Consider the following 22,884-nt stretch of genomic DNA (forward strand, 5'->3'; position numbering starts at 1 on the left):
TATATATATATATATATATATATATATATATATATAATATTTTCTTAACTTCGTGCTTGTTGAGGTAATGGTTTTAAGATATTCTCGATAGTTGATTCTCTCATACGTGGAGAATCAGGAGGGAAAAGCCGGTGTATTCTTTTGTGTTTCTGGGCCCAACCAGGAGTAGGCACCAAATAAGCAAGCCACGTCGTAGAAACAGAGGAACAAGATGACGCTTGTGGAGAGCAACGGACGTGTGAAACATGCACACGCCGTGCACTGCGTGAATCACACGGGTAACATCGGGCATGAGTCCCAAGATGTACAGTATCAATTAGAGTATCTCTTGTAAGTATCGCCGAAGGTCCAAAGGGAAACTTGGTACCCCCAAGCCAAACAAATTCACCCGAGAAAAAGCATGCACAGTAGCAACTGGGCGGGCGCAGTCTCAATTTCCGAAACGAACACACGATAAAAAAAAACAAAGAAAAATGTGATCCTAAATTCTAAACCGATTTGGGGTTTTTACCTATTAAATGGACGAGAGGAGGAATGAGAGATGGTTAGTCAGTCTTTGCTTGTTCTTCATCTATTGCAAGACACGTAAGAAAGATGTGCCGGATTGAATAGGCTTTACGATGCCATCAACACGACAAATGCAGACTCGAGCTGCCTGAAGCTGCCAATGCTTAAATTGTTTATGAATCAAATTTGATGAGTCGGTGCAGGCAGAGCACGAGAGAAGTGAAAGAGGAAGCTGCACAAGGTACTCACTTTATACGCCATTTTCACTCTTAGAAGAAATGGAAGAGGCTGCTGAAGCCCTTTGGACTCTGCATCAGAGGTTGTCGCTTGGGTTCCAACTAATTTACATTATGCGACCTCACGGAGCACAAATCATTGGATTGACACACAGCACGGAGCACAAATTTAGAGTGTCGAAGAAGCCGTTTCCTCTTCTTGTCTTTCGTCCGACAGGATTTAGAAGATAATTGTCTTCTAGATCGAAAAACTCAATACAATCAATTGGCTGCTTTGGCACTTCAAATTGATTGGTATGTCACAGGGAGAGCTCAGTTATATGGAGTCAGCATTTGCATCTGCATCAGTTTTGCCTTCTTTTGACAATTACCAGAAGATAACCGAGTTATGCACCAGTTAGATACATGTGCATAGTATTATCATTTCATCAAAAACAGAAGAAATTTTTTTCCCCCTCTTAATGCTGGATCATGACTGGAGGCTGTTCAGCTCCCGATACACTATCATTCGAAGAAACCGGCAACAAGTCATCTTCACCATACCAAGCCTTTCCTCCTCTTTCGCTCGCCAAGGTCGGTGCTCATTCGTGACTTCTCAGGTTGGTCCGCCTTTGGTGGTTTCCTAAGTTGACTGTCCAAACTCTTTCTTGCAATCTCAGAACAGCTGCATGCCCTGTGCTCATCATCTGCGGCTTTAATCTCTGACTGACCGCTTTCATCATCCCTAGTCGGTGGCTTGGTCTCCTTCAGATTGCTCCTTGCGGCACTGTCCTTTTGAGTAGCCGAAACAAACTTCTTGAGGTGTCTGATGTATTCAGGGTATAGCTCAAGGTTACAGTGGCCTCCACCGTTTAGCCAAAGAGGCTCATATTTCTGTTTGCTTAGCTCCCAAAGCTGTTTCCCATGTGAGCAATCAACTACTTCATCTGAAGTACCCTGCAACAAGATAGGTGGATTATAGTCATTCTTCTACATCTACCAACGAGCTCTAAAAAGATTAATAGTGACATATCACAATCAAACTACTAGGTTGAACCACAATCAAACTATCACATTCTGTGCATTTAGCATTATCATTATCTATCTAGTAATCTCAGTAATTATATCCAAGTACTGGAATTCTAGATTATCTTGTTAAGTTATTCAAAATCCAAAACAACAAGGTCAACCAAAGAGGTTCTCATTTACCATAGAGAGGTTCAAGTAGATCACGGGTAACAAATGTCATTTTCGGCAGACATCAGTATCTTCAATGAAAAATTAAGCAGCCATTGTTGAGATACTGTCTGAAAAATTATTGCTTTGGTACTTGGTAATGGTTAGCCTGTTAATGAGCTGACACCTCCAAGACATTCCCTAAGTTCCATAAAATTTTTGTAATCATAGTTATCGTGTTAAGCAACAGAAGTTGTTACACAACGTTGATCTAAATGATTCAAACAACTTGCTGAGACCTATTAGAGATTAGAGAAGAACCTTGATGTGTTCCACAGAGTATTCTCTATAGAATGACCAAAAAACTAGTTTTCTAAAATCCAATTAATCTAGATCCTGAAATAGTTAAGATATCATGCCTTGCACATGTGCTGTTTCTCTCCAGTAATATTAAACTCATTTCTGCTAATATGAAAAAAAAAAAATTTATATGTTTTAGTAAATTGGGTTGTTTGCTCATTTGGCAGACGAAGCACATTTTCATGATAAATGGCATTATGGGCCTCACTTTTAAATGACAGCTTCAAGGAGTAATAATTTTCCACTTTACAGTTTGAAGAACCCTCTTGTTAATATTATGTATAATTTTATGGCTAAAGCATTTACTTAATCTAACATCTGGGCCACCTAGTTGTTAGGAAAACCCTAAGAATCCCCAATATCACACAATTGTAACTCTTGTTAAAGAAGTACTCTAATCAGAGAATTTGAGCTCACATTCTGCTGATTCCTGTATTGCAATGATTCACAAAATCATGGCCATCTTTAAAATTCTTTCTTTGGTTTGCTTCATTATTCTCTCAAGTCTCACCAGCACTAAATTAGATACTGAATTTCTGGCAATCTCGTGTGTAACCAATTTGGAATTGACCAAAATCAATATGATTTACCAAATATTTGGGAATTAGCTTAAAATGCTCCCCTTTCAAGAATTGATAATAAAACTAGCAAAATCTTGTCAGATAAAATCTATTGCTCCCTTAAACCAACCTCAGTGAATGTGAATATTCTCGATGATTATAATTTTGTTCAGTAAATCAACATGCATGTGGAACTCTGAAAAAAATTTCTCACATCCTTATCACTGGTATGAATTTATCTTATGAGCTAAAGGATAATATGTGGGCTTGGAAAGATGATTCTAATGGGCGAGTCACTGCTAAGACAACATATATAGATTCCTAGACCAAGAGAATTGGTGGTAGAGGTTGTGGAAGCTCTCAATAACTCCAAGAATCTCTTGTTTTGGTCGAAGCTCATCCAGTGTTATCTCCCCACTATGGACAGAACATGAAACTTGGTCTTGGTGATGGACACACATGTTATATATGTCAGCAAGGCCCTGACTTTATGAATGAAATGTAATTTTTTTCATTATTTTGATATTTGGTACTCTAGAAATTGGCTTGCTGAAGGGAAACACAGACATGCCATTTTGGTTGGCATATCCGTGTCAGACACGGATACATCACTGATATGGTCGAACATGTGTCTTACATATTTATTTATTTTTTGGGACACGACATATCCATGTCGGACATCTCTTACACCCTTCCTCATCACTCCCGCGCCCTTCCTCACGTGATGCTCACGTGTGTCGCTAAGTTGTGTGGCCTTTATGCGGGGACAGGAAAGCATGATATCAAAGGAGTAGAGGCTTAAAATCTAGACAATTTGGGGATTTCTCGCCAAACCTGGAGGATCGGCGACATTAAATTGTGGACCTCAAGAGTTTGGGGAGACGTGAAATCGAGGATTTGTACAGTGTGTGAACACCAACGACAAGTGGCAGCATATTTAGAACACCACATTGCATCAGAAGTAAATTCATCGACAATAAGGAATGCCAATGATAGCAGAAGCAGTAGAACATCATATTATAGTTGCACCGGTGGCGCCGTTGTAGCTCTACGCTAGTGCTCGGAGGCCACTTCCACAATGTGCACCATGACCCATCGCGTGACGTGCACCCTCGATGACTCGCGACCTCACCCTCGTTGCATGGCGTGTGCCCTCGATAGCTTGTTGCTATCACCACATGCCCTCGATGTCCCTCTTGCCCTCAAGAACCCATCGCCTATCACCGACGACCTCACTCGTGGGTTTCTCTCGATGCACCTCTCGTTGATTCATCGTTGGCAACAAGGATCATGGGTTTCCCTTGGCATCCCTCATTGCATGGCATGTGCCCTCGATGTCCCTCTTGCCCTCAAGAACCCATCGCCTATCACCAACGACCTCACTCATGGGTTTCTCTCGATGCGCCTCTCGTTGATTCATCATTGGCAACAAGGATCATGGGTTTCCCTTGGCATCCCTCTCGTCGACCTATCCATCATGTGTAGAAGAGGTGACCCATCACTTGTGCACAAAAGTAAGTCGATTTCAATCCTTTTGTTTTTGTTTAGTTTTTCTTAATCAATTAATCACCTTTTATATTTGTATTTTGATGTCTGCATAAATTATATGTTAAGAGATATAATGTCGGCCTCTTATTCATAATAAGTCTGTGTATAACAAGAGGAATAGGTTAGATCTTATTATTATGCTTTTTTATTACTACCTCTTATTTATAATAGGTTAGATGTTATTTGTTATGCTTTTTTAGCCATGATATATGTTACATTATGAATATATCATGATTATTGCAATAAAATTTTATTTCTTTCGTTTTTATGAGAACATATATAAAATCACTAATTAGAAATATAATTAAAAAAATCAACCAGAATTATAACTAGAAATTTTAATATGAAACCATTAATTGAAGTACTCTATCTTATGTGACATTTATAAAATATTGAATTATGCTTTAGGTTCTTAATAATCACAGTGATGGCTTTCAAATTTCAATTATCATAATTATGTCGGTTCTCCATTTTATTGCATTTCCTTGGTCAATTTCTTGTACTTTAGAGATAACAATCTAAATCTACAATTTTATTACATTTCCTCCTCCATTTTATTAATAATCACTTTTATGTTTTTTTTCCCATGATATTCGATGAAAAGGAGAGTCATCCATAAAACTATCAAAATGAGTTCGTCAAGTTCTATCAATAGCTCTTCTGTTCATCGTACAGCTAATGATGAGGATGTTTATAAACCGTTATAGAGAAATGTTACTAAAATGGACAAATTAAGCAGAGAGGGTGGGAATATTACATGACAATGTAAGTTTTGTCATTAGGTCAAGAAAAGCTCTTATATAAGAGTTAAAGCACATCTATTAAAGTTGACCATCAAAGAATTATAGTATGTACAAAAATAACAATAAAAGATGCCTCTGATATGTGTAAAGATTAAAAGGAGCTAAAACAAGACATCAACAAAGTGCTCCGAAAAAAGTACCATTACCCCCCTTGTACTATTTGTCCATAGCTAGATGAACAGTTATACACGATTAAAAGAAAAGAAATTTAAGTGGCAGTGACAAATGGAAAGGTATCATAGCCGCATTTAATATGACAACATGTGATTAGTTACATTCTAAGATAGCTAGAATGTTTTTTTATGCTGGTTTACCATTTCACCTAGCAACAATTTCATATTTTGTTATTGTTTTTGAATTTGTTGCCAACAATCATTCATCTCGTTGTTTACCATATGGTTACAATTTATTGAGAACTATTCTATTTTAGAAAGAAAAAGCAAATATTGAGAGGTTATTATGACTGACTGAAGGTACATGGAATGAAAAAGAAGTTAATATTGTAAGTGACGAATTTAGCGATTTACAGATGATGCCCTTAATTAACTTTATGGCTATAACTAATAATAGAGTCATAAATATTTTACGTCAAATCTAATGAAAAAAGTTACTAATGAGGTTGGTTATCAGAACATAATACAGATTATTGAATTAAAACATAATGTTTGGACAAATTATTGAGTCATAGTTTTCAAATATTATTTGGATTCTATATGTGGTTCACACTCTCAACCTAGCACTAAAAAATATTTATATAATAATGAATATTGAACAAAATCAATTAACATATAATGCATGCAGTTGGATATCTGATATTGCTAGTGATATTACAATGATAAAAAGTTTTACCATGAATCATTCGATGATATTGTACATATTTAATGAGTTTGTGCCATAAAAGTTACTTTCTATAGTGGACACACGTTTTGCCTTAACAACTATTATGCTTTAGAGGTTTAAACTTATCAAAGGTGTACTTCAGTCTATGGTTATTAGCGACAAACGGGATATGTTACAGAGATGATGATATTGGTAAAGCAAAATCTGTAAAGGACAAGGAACATGATGACATTTGGAATTGATTATATTCTTGATTTCACAAGATTTACTTATGATATACTTAGATTTTATGACACGAATAACCCATATTTTCATTTAGTATATGACATGTGGGATAGTATGATTGAGAAAGTGAAGGAAAAAAATATACACATGAAGGAAAGAAATCAAACAAATATTTATCTTTCTATGATGTAATCTATAAAATTCTTATTGATTGTTGGATAAAGAACAACACTCTATTTCATTACTTGATCATTCTTTAAATCTAAGGTATATGCTGATTTTAATTTTTAATGATATTTTTACATAATTAAGCATATTTACAGAATTATTTATTTTTACTTTTTTATTTTAAATATTTAGTATGAATGACTTCAATGGGATCCCAATTGAGTACCCCACATAGAGATCTTGAGGCCTCTCAAGAAAGATTGAAATGTCTAAGAAGATATTATTCAACCATTGAGGAGAGAATACTTATCAACGAAGAATATGCTAATTTCTTTATAGAGTTAGATATTTTATTGATTATGATCGTTTACACGATAGCTACCATATGGATCCTAAAAGTTGGTGAGTTGTATATGGTTCATCAACTCTCATACTTTAAGTGTTAGTTTTGAAGTTACTTGTGCAGTCTTCTTCTTCATCATGTTGTGAGAGAATCTTGAGTACCTATTCTTTCGTGCACTTTTTTAAAAGGAACAAAATGATTCCTCAACATACAGAAGATTTGGTATTCATTCATAATAATCTTCATCTTCTTTCCAATAGAACCCTAGGATACTTAAAGGGAGAGACTAAGATGTAGGGTATTACTAGCGAAAAATTTGATTCATTTGAATACGTTGGAGTACTTGAAGTTGCAAATTTATCTTTGGATGAACTGGAGCTAGAAAAAATTAGTTTTACTAATGATATCGATGAATCACCAGATACAGGTGATAATGATGTAGAGAATGAGCCTAGTGATTGTTAAATATTATTTGCTTTATTTTGGATACTTCGAATTAGATTATTTTAATTATTTAAACTTGTGTGATGATATTTCTTTGTTTATATTACTGAGTCTATAAAATTTAAATATAAATATTAAAAACCTCATGTTATCAAATATTATATATGTCAAAAAATATATGTGTCCTCATCATGTCTATATCCTAATTTTTTAAAAAATAACATGTCGTCATGTTTGTGTCGTGTTATGTCTGTGTCCATGCTTCTTAGGATGATACCTCTTCAAATGTTGACATCCTTAGGGGTTTCATTGCAATATGCTTGTGGTTAATTTAGATGTTAGAAATGAAGCTTGCTTGATGGGGTTTTCTGACACGGGAGTGTCTAATTTGCTACAATCTGCTCATATGGATCATACTGATAATATGATATTTTTTTCAGCCAACAATATTGCTACATAATCTTCAACTCAGCCTACTCAGATAAGACAACTCATCAGCATATTCCCAGCACAAAGGAATACATTAATGGAGTTGGTTGGCAGCTGTAAAGCTGTATCATGGTACTTTTCTTCATGGCTAAGGAATTCATTAATGGAGTTGGTTGGCAGCTGTAAAGCACTTAATTTCGAAATTTCCTATGCATGAAGGGTTGTTTCATGCACTAGTATTTATTTTGGGGTTTAGGGCTTAGAAAAAGATTTTTTTAGAAACTGATGATATCTGGGCAGAAGCTCTTAGAGAACCCCTTAAACTCTGTATCTCTTGGATGCGTCCTTGAGTGGTGAGTCTTTTATTTTCTAGTTCTGTATCCTCGTTTAATTTCCGTTGGGTGGTGAACTTTCTGTATCCCATTGCGATTTTAAACTTGGTGGTGAGCTACTTTTCGTTTTTATCTAAGCTGCTTCGTTAGTGCTTCTGGTATCAGTTCTTCCTTGTCTACTATGACATTTTCTATCTGAACAAATTTTCCATCGGTGTTATTTGGAAATCCATTCTGCATTTTTACCCTCCCCGGTATCAGTTTAGTATCAGAGCTAAAGGCTACAGATCATGGCAAGGCGGAATGGAAAAGGTGTAGTTGGTGAAGGTAGCGACCATGGAAATGACGCTGAGTCGTTGAGGCTGCAGCTACAAAAATTGCTGCGTAGCCTACAAGAAAATAATGAAATAATCGACGAACTTCAAAGCAGACACAACCAGCATGAAAATGACGCTCGAGAGTTTACTTCTGATGATGAAACACCTCATCTTCCAAGGGAGTCAAGAAGATGTCGGAGAAGAAATGAAATCCAAGACGAGTGGCAGAATAAATATAATCCCAGATTTGATATTCCAGAATTTGAAGGGAAAATAAATGTTGATGACTTTATCGATTGGCTTAATACAGTAGAAAGAATCTTCGATTTTCATGAACCACCAGAACAAAAGAAGGTCAAACTTGTGGCACTCAAACTCAGGCGGAATGCATCTTTTTGGTGGGAAAATCTGAAGAAACAAAGAGAACGTGAGGGGAAGAGTAAGATCGTTACATGGGAGAAAATGAAAAGGGAGCTAAAGTGAAAATATTTACCTGATAATTATAGACAAGAGATCTTTCTCAAAATACATGATTTCAAGCAAAAAGATCTTAGTGTGGAGGAGTACACTGCAGAATTTAATAATTTGATGTTAAAAGGAGAGCTTGTGGAACCGGAAGAGCAAACAATTGCAAGATACTTAGGAGGTCTGAAGTATGAGATTGCTAAAGTTGTTCAGCTACAGCCATATTGGTCTTTAAATGATGTGAGCAAGCTGGCATTGAAAGTTGAAAAGCAACAGAAGTTTGAAAAGAGTTTTCGGTATGGCTCAAAAGAAGGCTACACGAAAGGAGGAAGTTCCAAGCCTACTGTCCAAAGCAAGGTGATATCGAAGGTGCAAGAAAAGGGTGAAGAGTCTGCTGGCAACAAAAAAACACCTAATTCTTCTACTCCAAGTGGCCGAAAATGCTTCAAATGTCATGATTTTGGGCATATTGCTTCGGATTGTCCAAATAGGAGGATTGTAACTTTGGTTGAAGATCATAGTGATGGAGGCGAAGATGAAGCTGACGACGAACCAAAATACGATGATGATGAGGAAGAGATTACTTATGCTGATCATGGTTTGTCTATTGTATTACAACGTAGTTTACAAGTGTCATATGTGGCCGACGATGAAAGCTGGGTGAGAAAAAATGTGTTTCACACTAAATGCACTTCTCTTGGCAAGGTGTGCTTGGTAATCATCGACAGCGGCAGCTTTGAGAATGTGGTATCTTTGGAGATGGTACAGAAGCTAAAGTTGGACACCATCCTTCATCCGCATCCATACCAGTTATGTTGGCTGCAAAAAGGAAATGACATCAATGTAACTAAAAGATGTTTAGTTTCATTTTCTATTGGCAAGTATTATAAAGATGAAGTATGGTGTGATGTTGCTCCTATGGATGCTTGTCATTTGCTGTTGGGAAGACCTTGGCATTATGATAGAAGGGTGTTGTATGACGGCTACAAACATACTTATTCTTTTAAGGTGAACGAAAAGAAGATTATTTTAGCTCCATTACAACCATCCGAAATCAGTGCACCAAAAAAGAAAGTTAGCGCTTTTATGTCCTATGGTGAATGCAAAGATGAATTAGACAAGGGTGGTCATGTTATGGCTCTACTAGTAGTAGAAGAAAATGAACAACACAAGGAGATACCAAAAATCATGAAACAAATCTTGGAAGAGTTTGAAGATGTTATACCAGAAGAGATTCCACATGGCCTTCCACCCTTGAGAGATATCCAACATCACATTGATATTATTCCGGGGGCTGTTCTACCTAATAAGGCAGCATATAGAATGAGTCCCAAGGAGCATGAAGAACTTCAAAGGCAAGTTGATGAATTGGTTAAAAAAGGGTTAATCCGGGAGAGCATGAGTCCTTGTGCGGTTCCTGCTTTGTTAGTGCCCAAGAAGGATAGTTCTGGGAGAATGTGCGTGGACAGTCGCACCATCAACAAAATCACAGTGGAATATCGCTTTCCTATTCCAAGGTTAGATGATTTACTTGATCAATTGTGTGGTGCTTGTATTTTCTCAAAAATTGATTTGAGGAGTGGCTATCATCAAATAAGAATGAGGCCCGGAGATGAGTGGAAAACAGCATTTAAAACTAGAGAAGGCTTATATGAATGGTTGGTTATGCCATTTGGACTATCTAATGCTCCTAGCACCTTCATGAGATTTATGAATCACATACTTAAGCCATGCATTGGAATATTTGTTGTAGTTTATTTTGATGATATATTGGTGTACAACAAGAGCGAAGAGGAGCATATGAATCATCTGAAAGAGATATTTCTTATTTTGAGGAATCAAAAGCTTTATGCTAATCTAAAGAAGTGTGATTTCTTTACTTCTAGTGTGGTGTTTCTGGGGTATGTTGTTTCAAAAGATGGAATCATGATGGATCAAAATAAGGTAGAGGCTATTCTCAGTTGGCCAACACCTGCTTCGTTGCATGATGTGAGGAGTTTCCATGGCTTAACTTCGTTTTACAGAAGATTTATCAAGGGTTTTAGCTCTATTGTCGCTCCAATCACCGAATGTCTGAAATGTGATAGATTCAAATGGACTAGTGAGGCTAATGATGGTTTTGAGCTTTTGAAAAGAAAGATTACTGAAGCTCCTATCTTAGTTCTACCAAATTTTGATAATGTGTTTGAAGTTGAATGTGATGCATCAAATGTGGGAGTTGGTGCTGTTTTGAGTCAAAACGGAAAGCCCATTGCATTTTTTAGTGAAAAGCTGAATGATACGAGAAAGAAATACTCCACTTATGATAAGGAGTTTTATGCGATTTATCGAGCTTTGTCTCATTGGAGTCAATATCTTCTTGCCAAGCTATTTGTTATATATTCTGATCATGAGGCATTAAAGTTCATTAATCACCAGCACAAGCTAAACAAGAGGCATGCAGCTTGGGTGGAGTTTTTACAATCTTACAACTTTACAATCAAGCACAAATCTGATGTTCAAAATGTAGTTGCTGACGCATTGAGCAGAAAGCATTCTTTATTATCAGCAATGGAAGTCAAAGTGGTTGGATTTGAAACATTCAAAGATCTATATGAGAATGATGTGGATTTCGGCTCGATATGGCAGAATTGTAAATCAGGTTCCTTTCAATAATTTTTTATCTTTGATGGTTTTCTTTTTCGAGCTAATGCTTTGTGTGTTCCATCTTGTTCTTTGAGACAAGTAATTCTAGCTGAAGCTCATGGTGGTGTTTTAGGAGGACATTTCGGTAGGGACAAGACTCTAGCTCTTGTTCAATCAAATTTTTACTGGCCTAAAATGTTCAGAGATGTGGATAGACATGTGAAGCAATGCCGATTGTGTCATTTGGCAAAAACAAGAAGTCAAAATTTTGGTTTGTACACTCCATTGCCAGTGCCAAATGCTCCATGGGAGGATGTGAGTTTTGATTTCGTTTTGGGACTGCCAAGAACTCAAAGGAACAAGGATTCTATCATGGTTGTTGTTGATAGATTTTCAAAAATGTCTCACTTTGTTCTATGCAATAAATCAAATGATGCATCTCATATTGCTGATTTATATTTTAAGGAGATTGTTAAATTGCATGGTATTCCAAGAACTATGGTGTCTGATCGAGATTCAAAATTTGTTAGTCATTTTTGGAGAACTCTTTGGAGGAAGGTGGGTACTTCTTTGAATTTCAGCAGCTCGCATCATCCGCAAACCGATGGGCAAACTGAGGTCACAAACCGAAGCTTGGGAAATTTACTTAGAAGCTATGTTGGCAAGAATATTAAGCAATGGGATGTCATTCTTCCACAAATTGAGTTTGCCTACAATCGTTCTATGCATCATAGTATTGGTAAGAGTCCTTTTGAGGTAGTTTATGGTGCTAATCCTGCTGGTCCTTTGGACTTAATCCCTCATTCTACAACAAAGCAATTTAGTGGAGATGCTGATGAAAGAGCTAAGCAGATAAAGAAGCTACATGAGGGTGTGAAAGCAACCATTGAGAAACAAAATGAGAGGTACATGCAAGCTGCTAACAAACACAAAAAACTTGTGGAGTTTAATGCAGGTGATTTGGTTTGGATTCATCTAAGGAAAGAGAGGTTTCCGCCGGGAAAATTTGGAAAACTGAAACCTAAGGCTGATGGTCCATTCAAGGTGCTTAAGAGAATTGGCAAAAATGCTTATGAGATTGAGCTACCTAAAGATTACGGAGTATCCCCAACATTTAATGTGGCTGACTTAAGTCCTTTTTATAATCATGATGACGAAACAAATAAGAACTTGAGGACAAGTCTTTTTCAACCAGGGGAGATTGACACGGGAGTGTCTAATTTGCTACAATCTGCTCATATGGATCATACTGATAATATAATATATTTTTTTCAGCCAACAATATTGCTACATAATCTTCAACTCAGCCTACTCAGATAAGACAGCTCATCAGCATATTCCCAGCACAAAGGAATACATTAATGGAGTTGGTTGGCAGCTGTAAAGCTGTATCATGGTACTTTTCTTCATGGCTAAGGAATTCATTAATGGAGTTGGTTGGCAGCTGTAAAGCACTTAATTTCGAAATTTCCTATGCATGAAGGGTTGTTTCATGCACTAGTATTTATTTTGGGGTTTAGGGCTTAGAAAAAGATTTTTTTAGAAACTGATGATATCTGGGCAGAAGCTCTTAGAGAACCCCTTAAACTCTGTATCTCTTGGATGCGTCCTTGAGTGGTGAGTCTTTTATTTTCTAGTTCTGTATCCTCGTTTAATTTCCGTTGGGTGGTGAACTTTCTGTATCCCATTGTGATTTTAAACTTGGTGGTGAGCTACTTTTCGTTTTTATCTAAGCTGCTTCGTTAGTGCTTCTGGTATCAGTTCTTCCTTGTCTACTGTGACATTTTCTATCTGAACAAATTTTCCATCGGAGTTATTTGGAAATCCATTCTGCATTTTTACCCTCCCCGGTATCATTTTCTCTCATTCATTTTCTATAAATTGCTTGCTTATCTAAAAAACCCTCTTTTATTGAGGCTATACTTTCTAAACAATTTGATGAAGGCTTAATTGAGACATATCCCAAAATAATTAGATAGGCGAAGCCAAGCCAAGCCCTAACCAGACTAAACTTAACACTGATGGTTCTTAACACGAATCGATGGATGAGGGAGGCCCTAGACTCCTTGTTGAATAAGGGTGGCCCTGGATCATGTATTGTCACTCGATGCTCTTATATGCATGGTCATCATGCGCTCTATTATGAGACCAAGATAATTATGGATGGACTAAGAACTATTATTCAACAAGGAATCTCCATTTTCTCTCGTCCATTTTTTATAAATTGCTTGCTTATCTAAAATACCCTCTTTTATTGAGGCTAAATTTTCTAAACAATTTGATGAAGGATTAATTGAGAAATATCCCAATATAATTAGATAGGCGAAGCCAAGCCAAGCCCTAACTAGACTAAACTTTGTTGAATCTTGGATTTTGATGATGAAATAAATTAGTAAATTATTTGATCAAATCTATATATTGAGAAAAGTGTACAGGATTAACTACGATAGTGATCAAGGCATAAAGCAAAACAAAATGCCGGAGTCAAGATCGAGATTTTGTTAGGAGTTCGAGAGATCGACGGAAGTCCAGACGTTTGTCGGAAATTCTACTGGAATTGACCGAGAAGTCCAGGAGCTTACCAAAGAAGCTTGTCGGAACTTGCCAAGAAGATCGTTGTGAAATCCAGGAGCTTGCTAGGAGTCCGCTGGAACATTGCTGAGAGATCATCGGAAGTTCATCGGAAACTCGCCAGAAGAAATCTAGACTAACCGGATTTGATTTGTTTAGTGTATACCTTAAAAATCGTAGTTAGCACATAATTAGGGTTAGGTTTGGGAGGTAATCTCGTTAACCCTCCTAAGGGCCAACTGGGCCCGTAATTGGACTGGTTTGGGCCAGATTCAAGGCCCAACCAAGTTGCTGGACCTTGTCTGGCGGTGGCACCGTCAGATTGGGGTGGTGGAACCGCCTAAGGAACGATCTCCTAGGTGGTTTAGGCGATGGTACCGCCGGTAGTTATTACCTGCCAAGCGGTGGTACTGTCAGAGCTCAGTATCCGAGACTCTGTCAAGCGGTGGTACCGTCAAATTAGGTGGTGGTACCGCTCAATGTTAGAGTGTCAGGCGGTGGTACCGCCAGTACCCCGGAAATCCGGGATGAAACATTTTCTTGCTCCAATTTTGAAGCCATTGGGGCCTATAAATACCCCACCTTTTTTTGCATGAAAGGGTAACAAAGTGCAATCAAAGTGTGAAAAAAAACTCTAAGTGTTAGGGTGTTAAAAGTGTTGTAAAAGTTAGAAGAGTCCTCCTCCCTCTCTTTAGCTTTGTAATCATCCAAGAAGATATGTGAGGCTTATAAGGGTTATCTCCTAAAACCCGTGAAAAGGAGAAAGTACTGTAAAGAGGTGGTTGGTCTTCGCCTATTGAAGGAGGACCATTAGTGGACATCGATGACCTCAACGGGGGAGGAATCAAAAGTGGATGTAGGTCATAACGACCAAACCACTATAAATTCCGGTGTGTTCATTCTTTACTGCTTAATCTCTTTATTGCGTTCAACTTTACTTCATTACAAACTGTCCAATCCCCTCTTCTCTACTCATTCAAGAAAAACGAAATGGTTTTCGTTAAAATCAGATTTTATCATATGAAGATTTTTAAACCGACGTAATTTTTCCGCTGCACTAATTCACACACCCCCCCCACCCCCCCTCTTAGTGCCGCTCTTGATCCTAACAAACTTAACATTGACAGTTCTTAACACAAATCGATGGATGAGGGAGGCCCCGGATCATGTATTGTCGCTCGATGCTTTTATATGCATAGTCGCCATGCGCTCTATTATAAGACCAAAATAATTCTTGATGGACTAAGAACGGTCATTCAACAAGGAATATCCAAAATCAATATTAGAATTGATGCAAAGCTTCTGGTTAGACTAGAAGGGAAACCTACATACTCTGGTCTTCAAACTAGGGGTGTTTGCGTAGTTCTAGCTTTGTATGTTAAAAGATTGACCACCTGATTTTGACATCCTACTCTCCTTGGATGCACAAGCTCTTTATGTCCCCTGCCTAGTTAATTAACAAAGTTTTACTTTTTAAGGAAAAAATTCCATTGGATTTTTTAAATCGGTCAATAATATTGTTTGCAATTATGTATTTTATGACCAACATCAACTAATGCAAACCAACTACACATGTATAATTTATGGCATCCTTGCTTCCTTTATAAAAAAGTTATGGCAGTATATCTTGACATATCCTCTAACAAGTTATATGTTTATGATCTAGTATGAACCACTATTCAAATCTGAAGTTTACAACTTTCATGTGTTTTATTTTTTCTAAATACTGACTGTGGAATTTGATATTGACGTAAATAAGACTTCTGATAAGGTCTTCAGCATGTTAATGAATGCCTCGTCCTGAAATGCTTGCATAAATAACCAAAAACTGACTACTGGGGTACTGTTTAACCACTTAATGCATGCTATTAACAAAAGTAAGCAACCAGTAAGCCACAAAGAAGTAAATTAGGAAAAAAAATAATTTGGCAATGTATTGAAGATAATCTGCAGAATAAAGATTGAAATATGAAATGAAAAGCTTACATGAATAACTAATATCGGACAATTGACAAGGCCAATTTTGTCAATGTTCTGCAAAAGCAATAAAATTATTTAGAATGTAAAAGGATTATTACACCAGATGAACACTGAAAATTTTACCTTGTAAATGTCAAACCAATATGTTCGCTTAACTGGATATAGTACCCTAAGTCCAGAAAGGATAGGACTGTGTAGAACAACAGCTCTTAACTTCTGTAGACGGGAGGCCAAATCAAGAGTTGGACCGCTACCCACTGACTGACCATACAAGATTAGGTCCTCATCTGCTACTCCGTATTGTTCTTTAAGACAGTTATATACTGCCTCTATGTCCGCATATGTATTATATTCAGTAGGCTGTTAGGAACAATAGATTATGACACAAACAAAACAGTTAAGAAAGATGATATTTCATGTATTATTTTCTTCATGAGCCAAAATTCATGTGAGGTTTTGCCATAGTAACAAATGAACTTTGACCTTTCCCGTTGATTGCCCGTAACCTGAATAATCATACCTGCAACAAATAGTAAAGAGTCAGCAACTATAAACAAAGCCTTGGCGCAAGTATTTGATCTGTTGAGAGTCCCAATAGGCAAATAAAGCAACTCCTAATGTCATTGATCTTTCACCTCAGTTCCAAGTATTGTCGTTTTTAATGAACAAGAAAATTACAATGATAGGTAGAGTCATACTCAGAACAGCATTAGCAACAGTTATTTTGCAAAAGTATAGGTTTGAGCCACACCTTGATGAGAGTATATATATGAAAGAATTACAAGTTGATAAAAATAGATCATTAAAGTGTCTCTTTACTGACTAAGCCAAAAAAAGCTTTACAAGAATTATTAGACATGCAAATACATACAATTGTTTTGAGATATTTCTGTTAACGTGTCAGCAATGTCACGCATACGAACCACAAACATATGCATGCAGGCTTCTTAGGTATGATAATTATAATGGATTATCAGAGTGTATGATAAGCATTAGAGTTAAAAAAGAACAACCGTACTACTTTTGGATGTCAATTCCGTAGATATGCACTACATCATATCCATATTTTCTAAACTAGAGATCCTATTTACTGGCAGTCAGGAATTTTAATCCTTGAAGCATCAGCAATCATGAACTTCTTATCCATAATTACTTTCAACAACATAAAAAGCAAGTGCACCAACAAAAAGGACGTACCCAATGCACAAGGCTCATCCAATGCAGGGTCTGAAGAGGGTAAATGTACACAGCCTGCCTGACCTTTAAATATTTTGAAGAGATTGTTTCTATAACTTGAACCCTTGGTATACTAGCAAGTAAACCAACAATCTCTGTGACTTGAACCATTGCTACCTCAAAAGGCACAGAAAAGCAATTATGTTCTCGCTAATCGATCAGGTTTCGATTCAGCTATTAAGTTCTGAATGGCAGTTTGTCGACAATAGCTGACCATCAATGCTTATCTACTTCTCACTAGTGATATCATGGCATCTGTAACGAATTTAAGCTACATCTTGTTGATAGGAAATCATAGTCGCTTTACTGGAGAACAGATCTACAAAAGGTTAATTCGTTGCTCAGAAATCAACCTTGCAGAGATTTAGAGGAAGTCCACAAACACATAATTAGATCCCATGAATCACAAAATTAAGCAAGTAACAACAAAAACCAACTAGAAATAGAGACCAAATTATTATCAATCGCAAAGAAAAAGAGATTTAGAAAGAAAGAGTCACCAAAGTGGAATTCACCAGGAGGAGGGATAGGGGGGTGACGAACCCGATGAGATTGACGCGAAGATGGACGCTGAGCTCGACGAAGAGATCGAACATCTGACCGATGTCGGCGGCGTTCCCGTGCGAGTAGAGCAGCGTGGCGGTCGCCCGGGGGTGACGCAGGTACACCGCCACGATCTCGTTGCCCCGCCGCGTTGGGAGGCGGACGACGTGCACGTCGTCGCGCCCCGCCGCCGCGATCCCAGGGATGGCGAGCCGCCCGCTCTGTTCGTCGGCGATCACGGCGTAGGTTGGCGGGTTCGGGGGAAAGAAGGCGAACTTGGCGGCGATCGAGGACGTGACTCCGCCCATCTCCGCCGCCGCCGCCTCCGCGGACTCATCAACGGCCCAGAGGGCGACACCGCTTTCGCCGCCGCCGCCGGTGACGGGATCAAGAAGCCAGGCGAGGAGGCTGAAGGGGAGGAGCAGGTGGGCGGTGGGTTTATCACGCAGCTCACCACCGCCGGAGCCCACAAGATGGTCAGTCACGTGCAGATCGGGTGGGGCCTCCCCAGCCTGTAGAGAAGGTGGGCGGGGCCCGCTTCTTTTGGGAGTTGGATCGTGGTACGGCTCACCTCTCTCGGCCGAGCCAGCAGGCAGGCTCATGCGACTGTCCATTACAGTATGGTTGGAACCCACATTTACCGACGACTATTACAAAACTCAATCTTTAGCATCTGTTGCCTCGTCCATGGCATAGGATCCGGACCCCGTGGAACGCGGTGTCCTGGGGATGATAACGCGCCCCGCTATTGACCAGATTCCCAAAGAGTATATCCTATCCCGAGATCTCCCTAATCCGGGATATCGGTATATGCACCTCTGCTATCCGTTCTCTTTGATAGGATCCGGAATCATCTCCAATAATTGTCCTGATCCAAATCCAATCACCAAATAACATTACAATTCTCACATACAAAAAAGACACTTGGATCCCAATCAGCAGCACTACATGGCCCTCTCAAATCAACGATTATTTAGTTTCAATTGAGAATTCATTTTTACCATTGATAAGTTTTCTTATTTCCATACAACGAGGATAGGTGATCAGGAGGAGATTGTCATTGTCAAGTTCTAAGCGGTATCTGAGATCATATGGATTTTAGAACCATAGCAATTTTGTCCATGTTCCGAACAGGGACTCTACAATCTGACAGTGTATTCCCAAGTTTGGGACAGCAGTAATTTTCACTCCACTGCAACACAGTACTTGGATTCCAGCTAACGAGAGTGCTTGCTTGTTTGTCGTACAGATATGCCTTTGTGGGGTTTCCTTCTATCACTGCCATAATTCTTGTGAAGGCTCGCCGTGAGCATCTTTAGGTGCATCATAAAAGATATCCTTTTGCAAAATCATTGATCAAGAGAATTATGGCTGATGTGACCATTAATTTGGCATTCATTCCATTCCATGCATGTTCAGGAAAAAGAAATGCAACTCAAGAGAAACGTGATCATTTTTGGACCAACCTTTTTCCTAATATGATGATCATTTGTACAAACGAGGGACTGTCGTTAGGAATAGACCGGACGCCCACATGTTTGTGAACGTCATCAGTCTTTACTCCACCCCGCCTCCTCAAACAAACAGACTTACAATCTTCAAAGAAAAGTGAGTTACAGTAGAAGAACAACCAAAGAATCCGTATACGTACGTACGCCTCTTGTCGCTTGCTACGTTCTGTATCATCGTCAACAAGCAAGCAATCAGGGCACCCGATTCGTACCTAACAATAGATGCTATGATTTCTAAGCTTAATTTACATCGAGACTAGACTTTATGGGTTGTCGTTTGGTTTCAGTCGTAGAAAGGCTGCACAGAGCTGACGATATCGTATCCTCCAACTCTGTAATCTATTGCATTCTCTTGATGAACGGAATACCAAAGCGATGTATCCATCTCACATTGCTGTTGCATCCCCAAATCTGTCGAAAGAGCTATAAAACATCAGTACATTCACAAGTCAGTTCAATCTGCATCGATAATTTACCGAGCTGGTTTACTAACTTTGTGGCAAAACAACGCTCGGATGAAGCAATCCATCAGTCTCTTCCAAGTTGTCCCAGTTTCGATATGCTTCTTCAACCAGATGCTGCACATAGGCCTGCAGAATAGCGGAGCACAGTGAGATCAGCAGTTCAAGAGTCAAACATAAGTAAAAGATCTGAAGAAGCTGGTTTTGGTGCTCACCATCTGAGGTCTGCTTAGCTCTTGCACTGTGCAGGTCATGCTACCAGTCACAATCGACACCACTTCACATATAGGGTTTAAGACAAGGCTCCATTGTGGTCCTCGGTGTAGGTAAAGCTTGTCTCCGATGATGCAGGTCTTTGCATGAGCAACTGTTCCTTCCCACATGCGATCCGACATCCCCACTCCCAATATCTGATCCATGAAAGCAACACCTCAACAAGGGCACAAAGCATTTTGGCACATCGGCCACATTACAGCAGCATTACTGCGTTCAGCAAGGGAATTAAGAACACGTACACTGCGGAGACGATCAGGTTCGACGGCGCACAGCTTCAAGAAGTCCTGGACCGTGTTGATGCTCTCTGCCGACAGCTTTCTGTGGAACGCCCCATCCTTCCCTATCCTCTCTAGTCGCCATACCTCGTCCCAAAGAGCTGGGGGATAATGTTTCCTGTACACTGCATTATTATAATCATTCACCGATTAGTTCTGTCTATCTTTAGAATTTTGTATTGAAGCACGTATCGATGATTGATCCTATACCAAAGATCTAGCTTTAGATATGCACCTTGAATTTGACTGCATCAAAAGTAACAAGAGCAAGGGTTTCACACTCACATTCTCCTCTGTGATCCTTGACCATGAAGGGCTCGGTCATGGCTTCTTTAATGCTTGGACCATTGTAGCCCTTCGGCACGACTCTGGCACCAATCCTGAAGTGTCGACTTCTTATCCAACTAGAATTATCAGTGAAGGAGATATCAGAGATGTAAGCAGTGCCATCTCTCAGTGTAACATTGACATCCCCTGTGAGCAATGGCCTCTTCCCGGTCCTCTCCCTCACGATCTTTTTCTGGAATCCTGCGCTGGTCCACTCATTTCCATCTCCCGAAGGAAAATCTCCATCTAAGACTAGTATTTCTACTTTGACAGCTGATGGTAATGAGGATAAAGGAACCTCTCCGTTAGCTACATCTACGATGATGATCTGGAGTGGGTTATTCTCAATGTCCATTATCTTGCTGCCAGTGAATATGGGGAGTGAAGGTTGCTGCTTGAATGCAAGCTTCAAGCTTGATGATTCTGCTGCTTCAATCTGAGTCGGGATAGACCTTAAACAACATTTTCGGACCAATATTAGTCTTTTGTAAATGGAATTTACCCAGGATTTTGAGTTCCAATCAACAAATCAAGCTGAAGTAGACAGAGAAATACACATTCTTCACCTCTGAAATGAGTGGATGCTGCGAATTACTCCTTGCTCGACCTCCTCTTGCACCTAGTTTTTGTACGAGAAGAATTATTAGTTGAGATCAGTTGGAATGAAAAAGAACATAAATTTGTTCTCTTATTCGTTGTGACTTTGAGGGATTAAGCAGTAAAGAGATGGTTCCAAGGCAGCATCACTTGTAGGATATATCATCATACCACTTTGCGAAGCAATGGTTCCAAGACAAAGAAGAAGTTCTGTAGAGATTTCGCCATCATAGCCTCTCTAATCACCCTGTCAAAAGGCAAGAGGGAGGTCATACATCATTTTAGACCAAAGCAACCACATAAACAAAACCTTAAGGCATCTGAGACTTGTTCTTATTCATGTACGCAAAAGAGAAGCCATGATCAGATGGATTTTGGACAACGACAAAGCAAATAGTGGGAGAAGGGTGAGCAGAAGAAGGCCGTTGGGATTACTGACGTCGAGAACGAAGGTACGCTTCGCATCCGCTTGTTCTGCGATGGGTCAGACCCTTGATCGGAGTCATCGCGGAGCCTCTTCGCTGCCATGTCCTGTTGCTCTCTTTGTGGAGGGAAGGGATGGAAGCTGAGGGGTCTCGAATTGGTCTTGGAAGAGCAGGGGCTTATGGATGGAACATGGAGGTCGCAGAGAGGGTGGCCTTGGACTTATATGAACAGCCGCAGTAGAGGCCTGTAGAACTAAAACCATAGGAAAGTACTAGGAAACAGCTGGGAAGGTGAGGGAACAAAGCGCGTTCCCTGCTCCTACAAGAAGGTTGACGTAATGCCTCCGATGTCACTCTCCCGCCAACGGTCAACTACCAAACCTCCTCGGCCCTCTCTTTCCCATGCGCAAATTATGTCCTTTATGACCATTTACAGTAATCCTTCCTACTCGATCTATTAGTAGTTCTTTCCTCCTCCCCATGTTCATTTACTAGATCTGCTCCAATACATGTAAATTGTCACGATTCAATCTGCAATTTTATTGAATTGGAGCTACCAATCTAAAGTGTTCCAAGTCCAAATGAATGATATATACTCACCAAATGCTTAATTCTTACATATAGGGTATCAAATATGTTTTGTGGGATTCAACCATCAAAAAGCCTTCTACTGGATGGATGTTTGCAGTTTCTTCTTAAAGAATTACCGAGTGATTTTTCCTTCTCATCTCTTTGAAGAAGGAACCATCATTGCACATGCAGTTTATAATAGACTACTGTTGACTCGAACATAGGCGGGAGTGACAGTGACGATCTCAACAAAGCAAGGAAACCTAGCTGCATTTGATGTTGAATATTGCACCATATGTTGTTGTTCTTTAAAGCCCAAAACAAGTAGATAGAGACACAGGAGTGCTGACTTCCTTACCTACCCAATATACAAAAGTAACCGAAGCAATTGTCTGTTAAAATCGACTTCCGGAAGAGCACAACAGCCTGCTGAAGAAAGTGATCAAATCTTTATTGCAGCGGATAGCCTCTCTTTCGCGACAAGATGCAGATGCTGATGCTTCTACCAAACACGGTTACTTGCGATAGCTTCCGCGTTAAGATAAAGAGAGACGCGTGAACACGTTTGGCAAAGACTTGACTCCCATTACAGCATCGAAGACTTGGAGAATCCTTACGTATTGAGATCATATTGTATTGAGAGAGAGAGAGAGAGTACAACTACCGTAAAGACTAGACCAATAACGCGTCAGGTCTTGTTTGCTTCTTTCATTCTTTTTCTTTAAATCAATGTCTGATGGCTAGACTGAAGCCAA

At 39.1% G+C, this 22,884-nt stretch overlaps 2 protein-coding genes across 2 annotated transcripts; both read right to left on the reverse strand.

Annotated features, from left to right (window-relative positions):
• Nucleotides 1-995: 995 nt before the first annotated feature.
• LOC135645842 (uncharacterized) lies at nucleotides 996-18,143 on the reverse strand. The gene is made up of 5 exons (XM_065164657.1): nucleotides 17,688-18,143; nucleotides 16,392-16,428; nucleotides 16,032-16,268; nucleotides 15,915-15,962; nucleotides 996-1,679 (listed from the first exon to the last, which is right to left on the reverse strand). The coding sequence occupies exons 1-5, from the start codon at nucleotides 17,993-17,995 to the stop codon at nucleotides 1,278-1,280; spliced, it is 1,032 nt and encodes a 343-aa protein (XP_065020729.1). The 5' UTR covers nucleotides 17,996-18,143; the 3' UTR covers nucleotides 996-1,277.
• A 973-nt stretch (nucleotides 18,144-19,116) lies between these two features.
• LOC135645249 (protein SAR DEFICIENT 1-like) lies at nucleotides 19,117-21,754 on the reverse strand. The gene is made up of 8 exons (XM_065163438.1): nucleotides 21,574-21,754; nucleotides 21,306-21,381; nucleotides 21,104-21,156; nucleotides 20,496-20,989; nucleotides 20,175-20,335; nucleotides 19,875-20,069; nucleotides 19,692-19,788; nucleotides 19,117-19,609 (listed from the first exon to the last, which is right to left on the reverse strand). The coding sequence occupies exons 1-8, from the start codon at nucleotides 21,660-21,662 to the stop codon at nucleotides 19,482-19,484; spliced, it is 1,293 nt and encodes a 430-aa protein (XP_065019510.1). The 5' UTR covers nucleotides 21,663-21,754; the 3' UTR covers nucleotides 19,117-19,481.
• Between the last annotated feature and the right edge of the window lie 1,130 nt (nucleotides 21,755-22,884).

This window comes from Musa acuminata, chromosome BXJ3-8 (assembly GCF_036884655.1).
Source record: "Musa acuminata AAA Group cultivar baxijiao chromosome BXJ3-8, Cavendish_Baxijiao_AAA, whole genome shotgun sequence".
NCBI classification, from domain to species: Eukaryota; Viridiplantae; Streptophyta; class Magnoliopsida; order Zingiberales; family Musaceae; genus Musa; species Musa acuminata.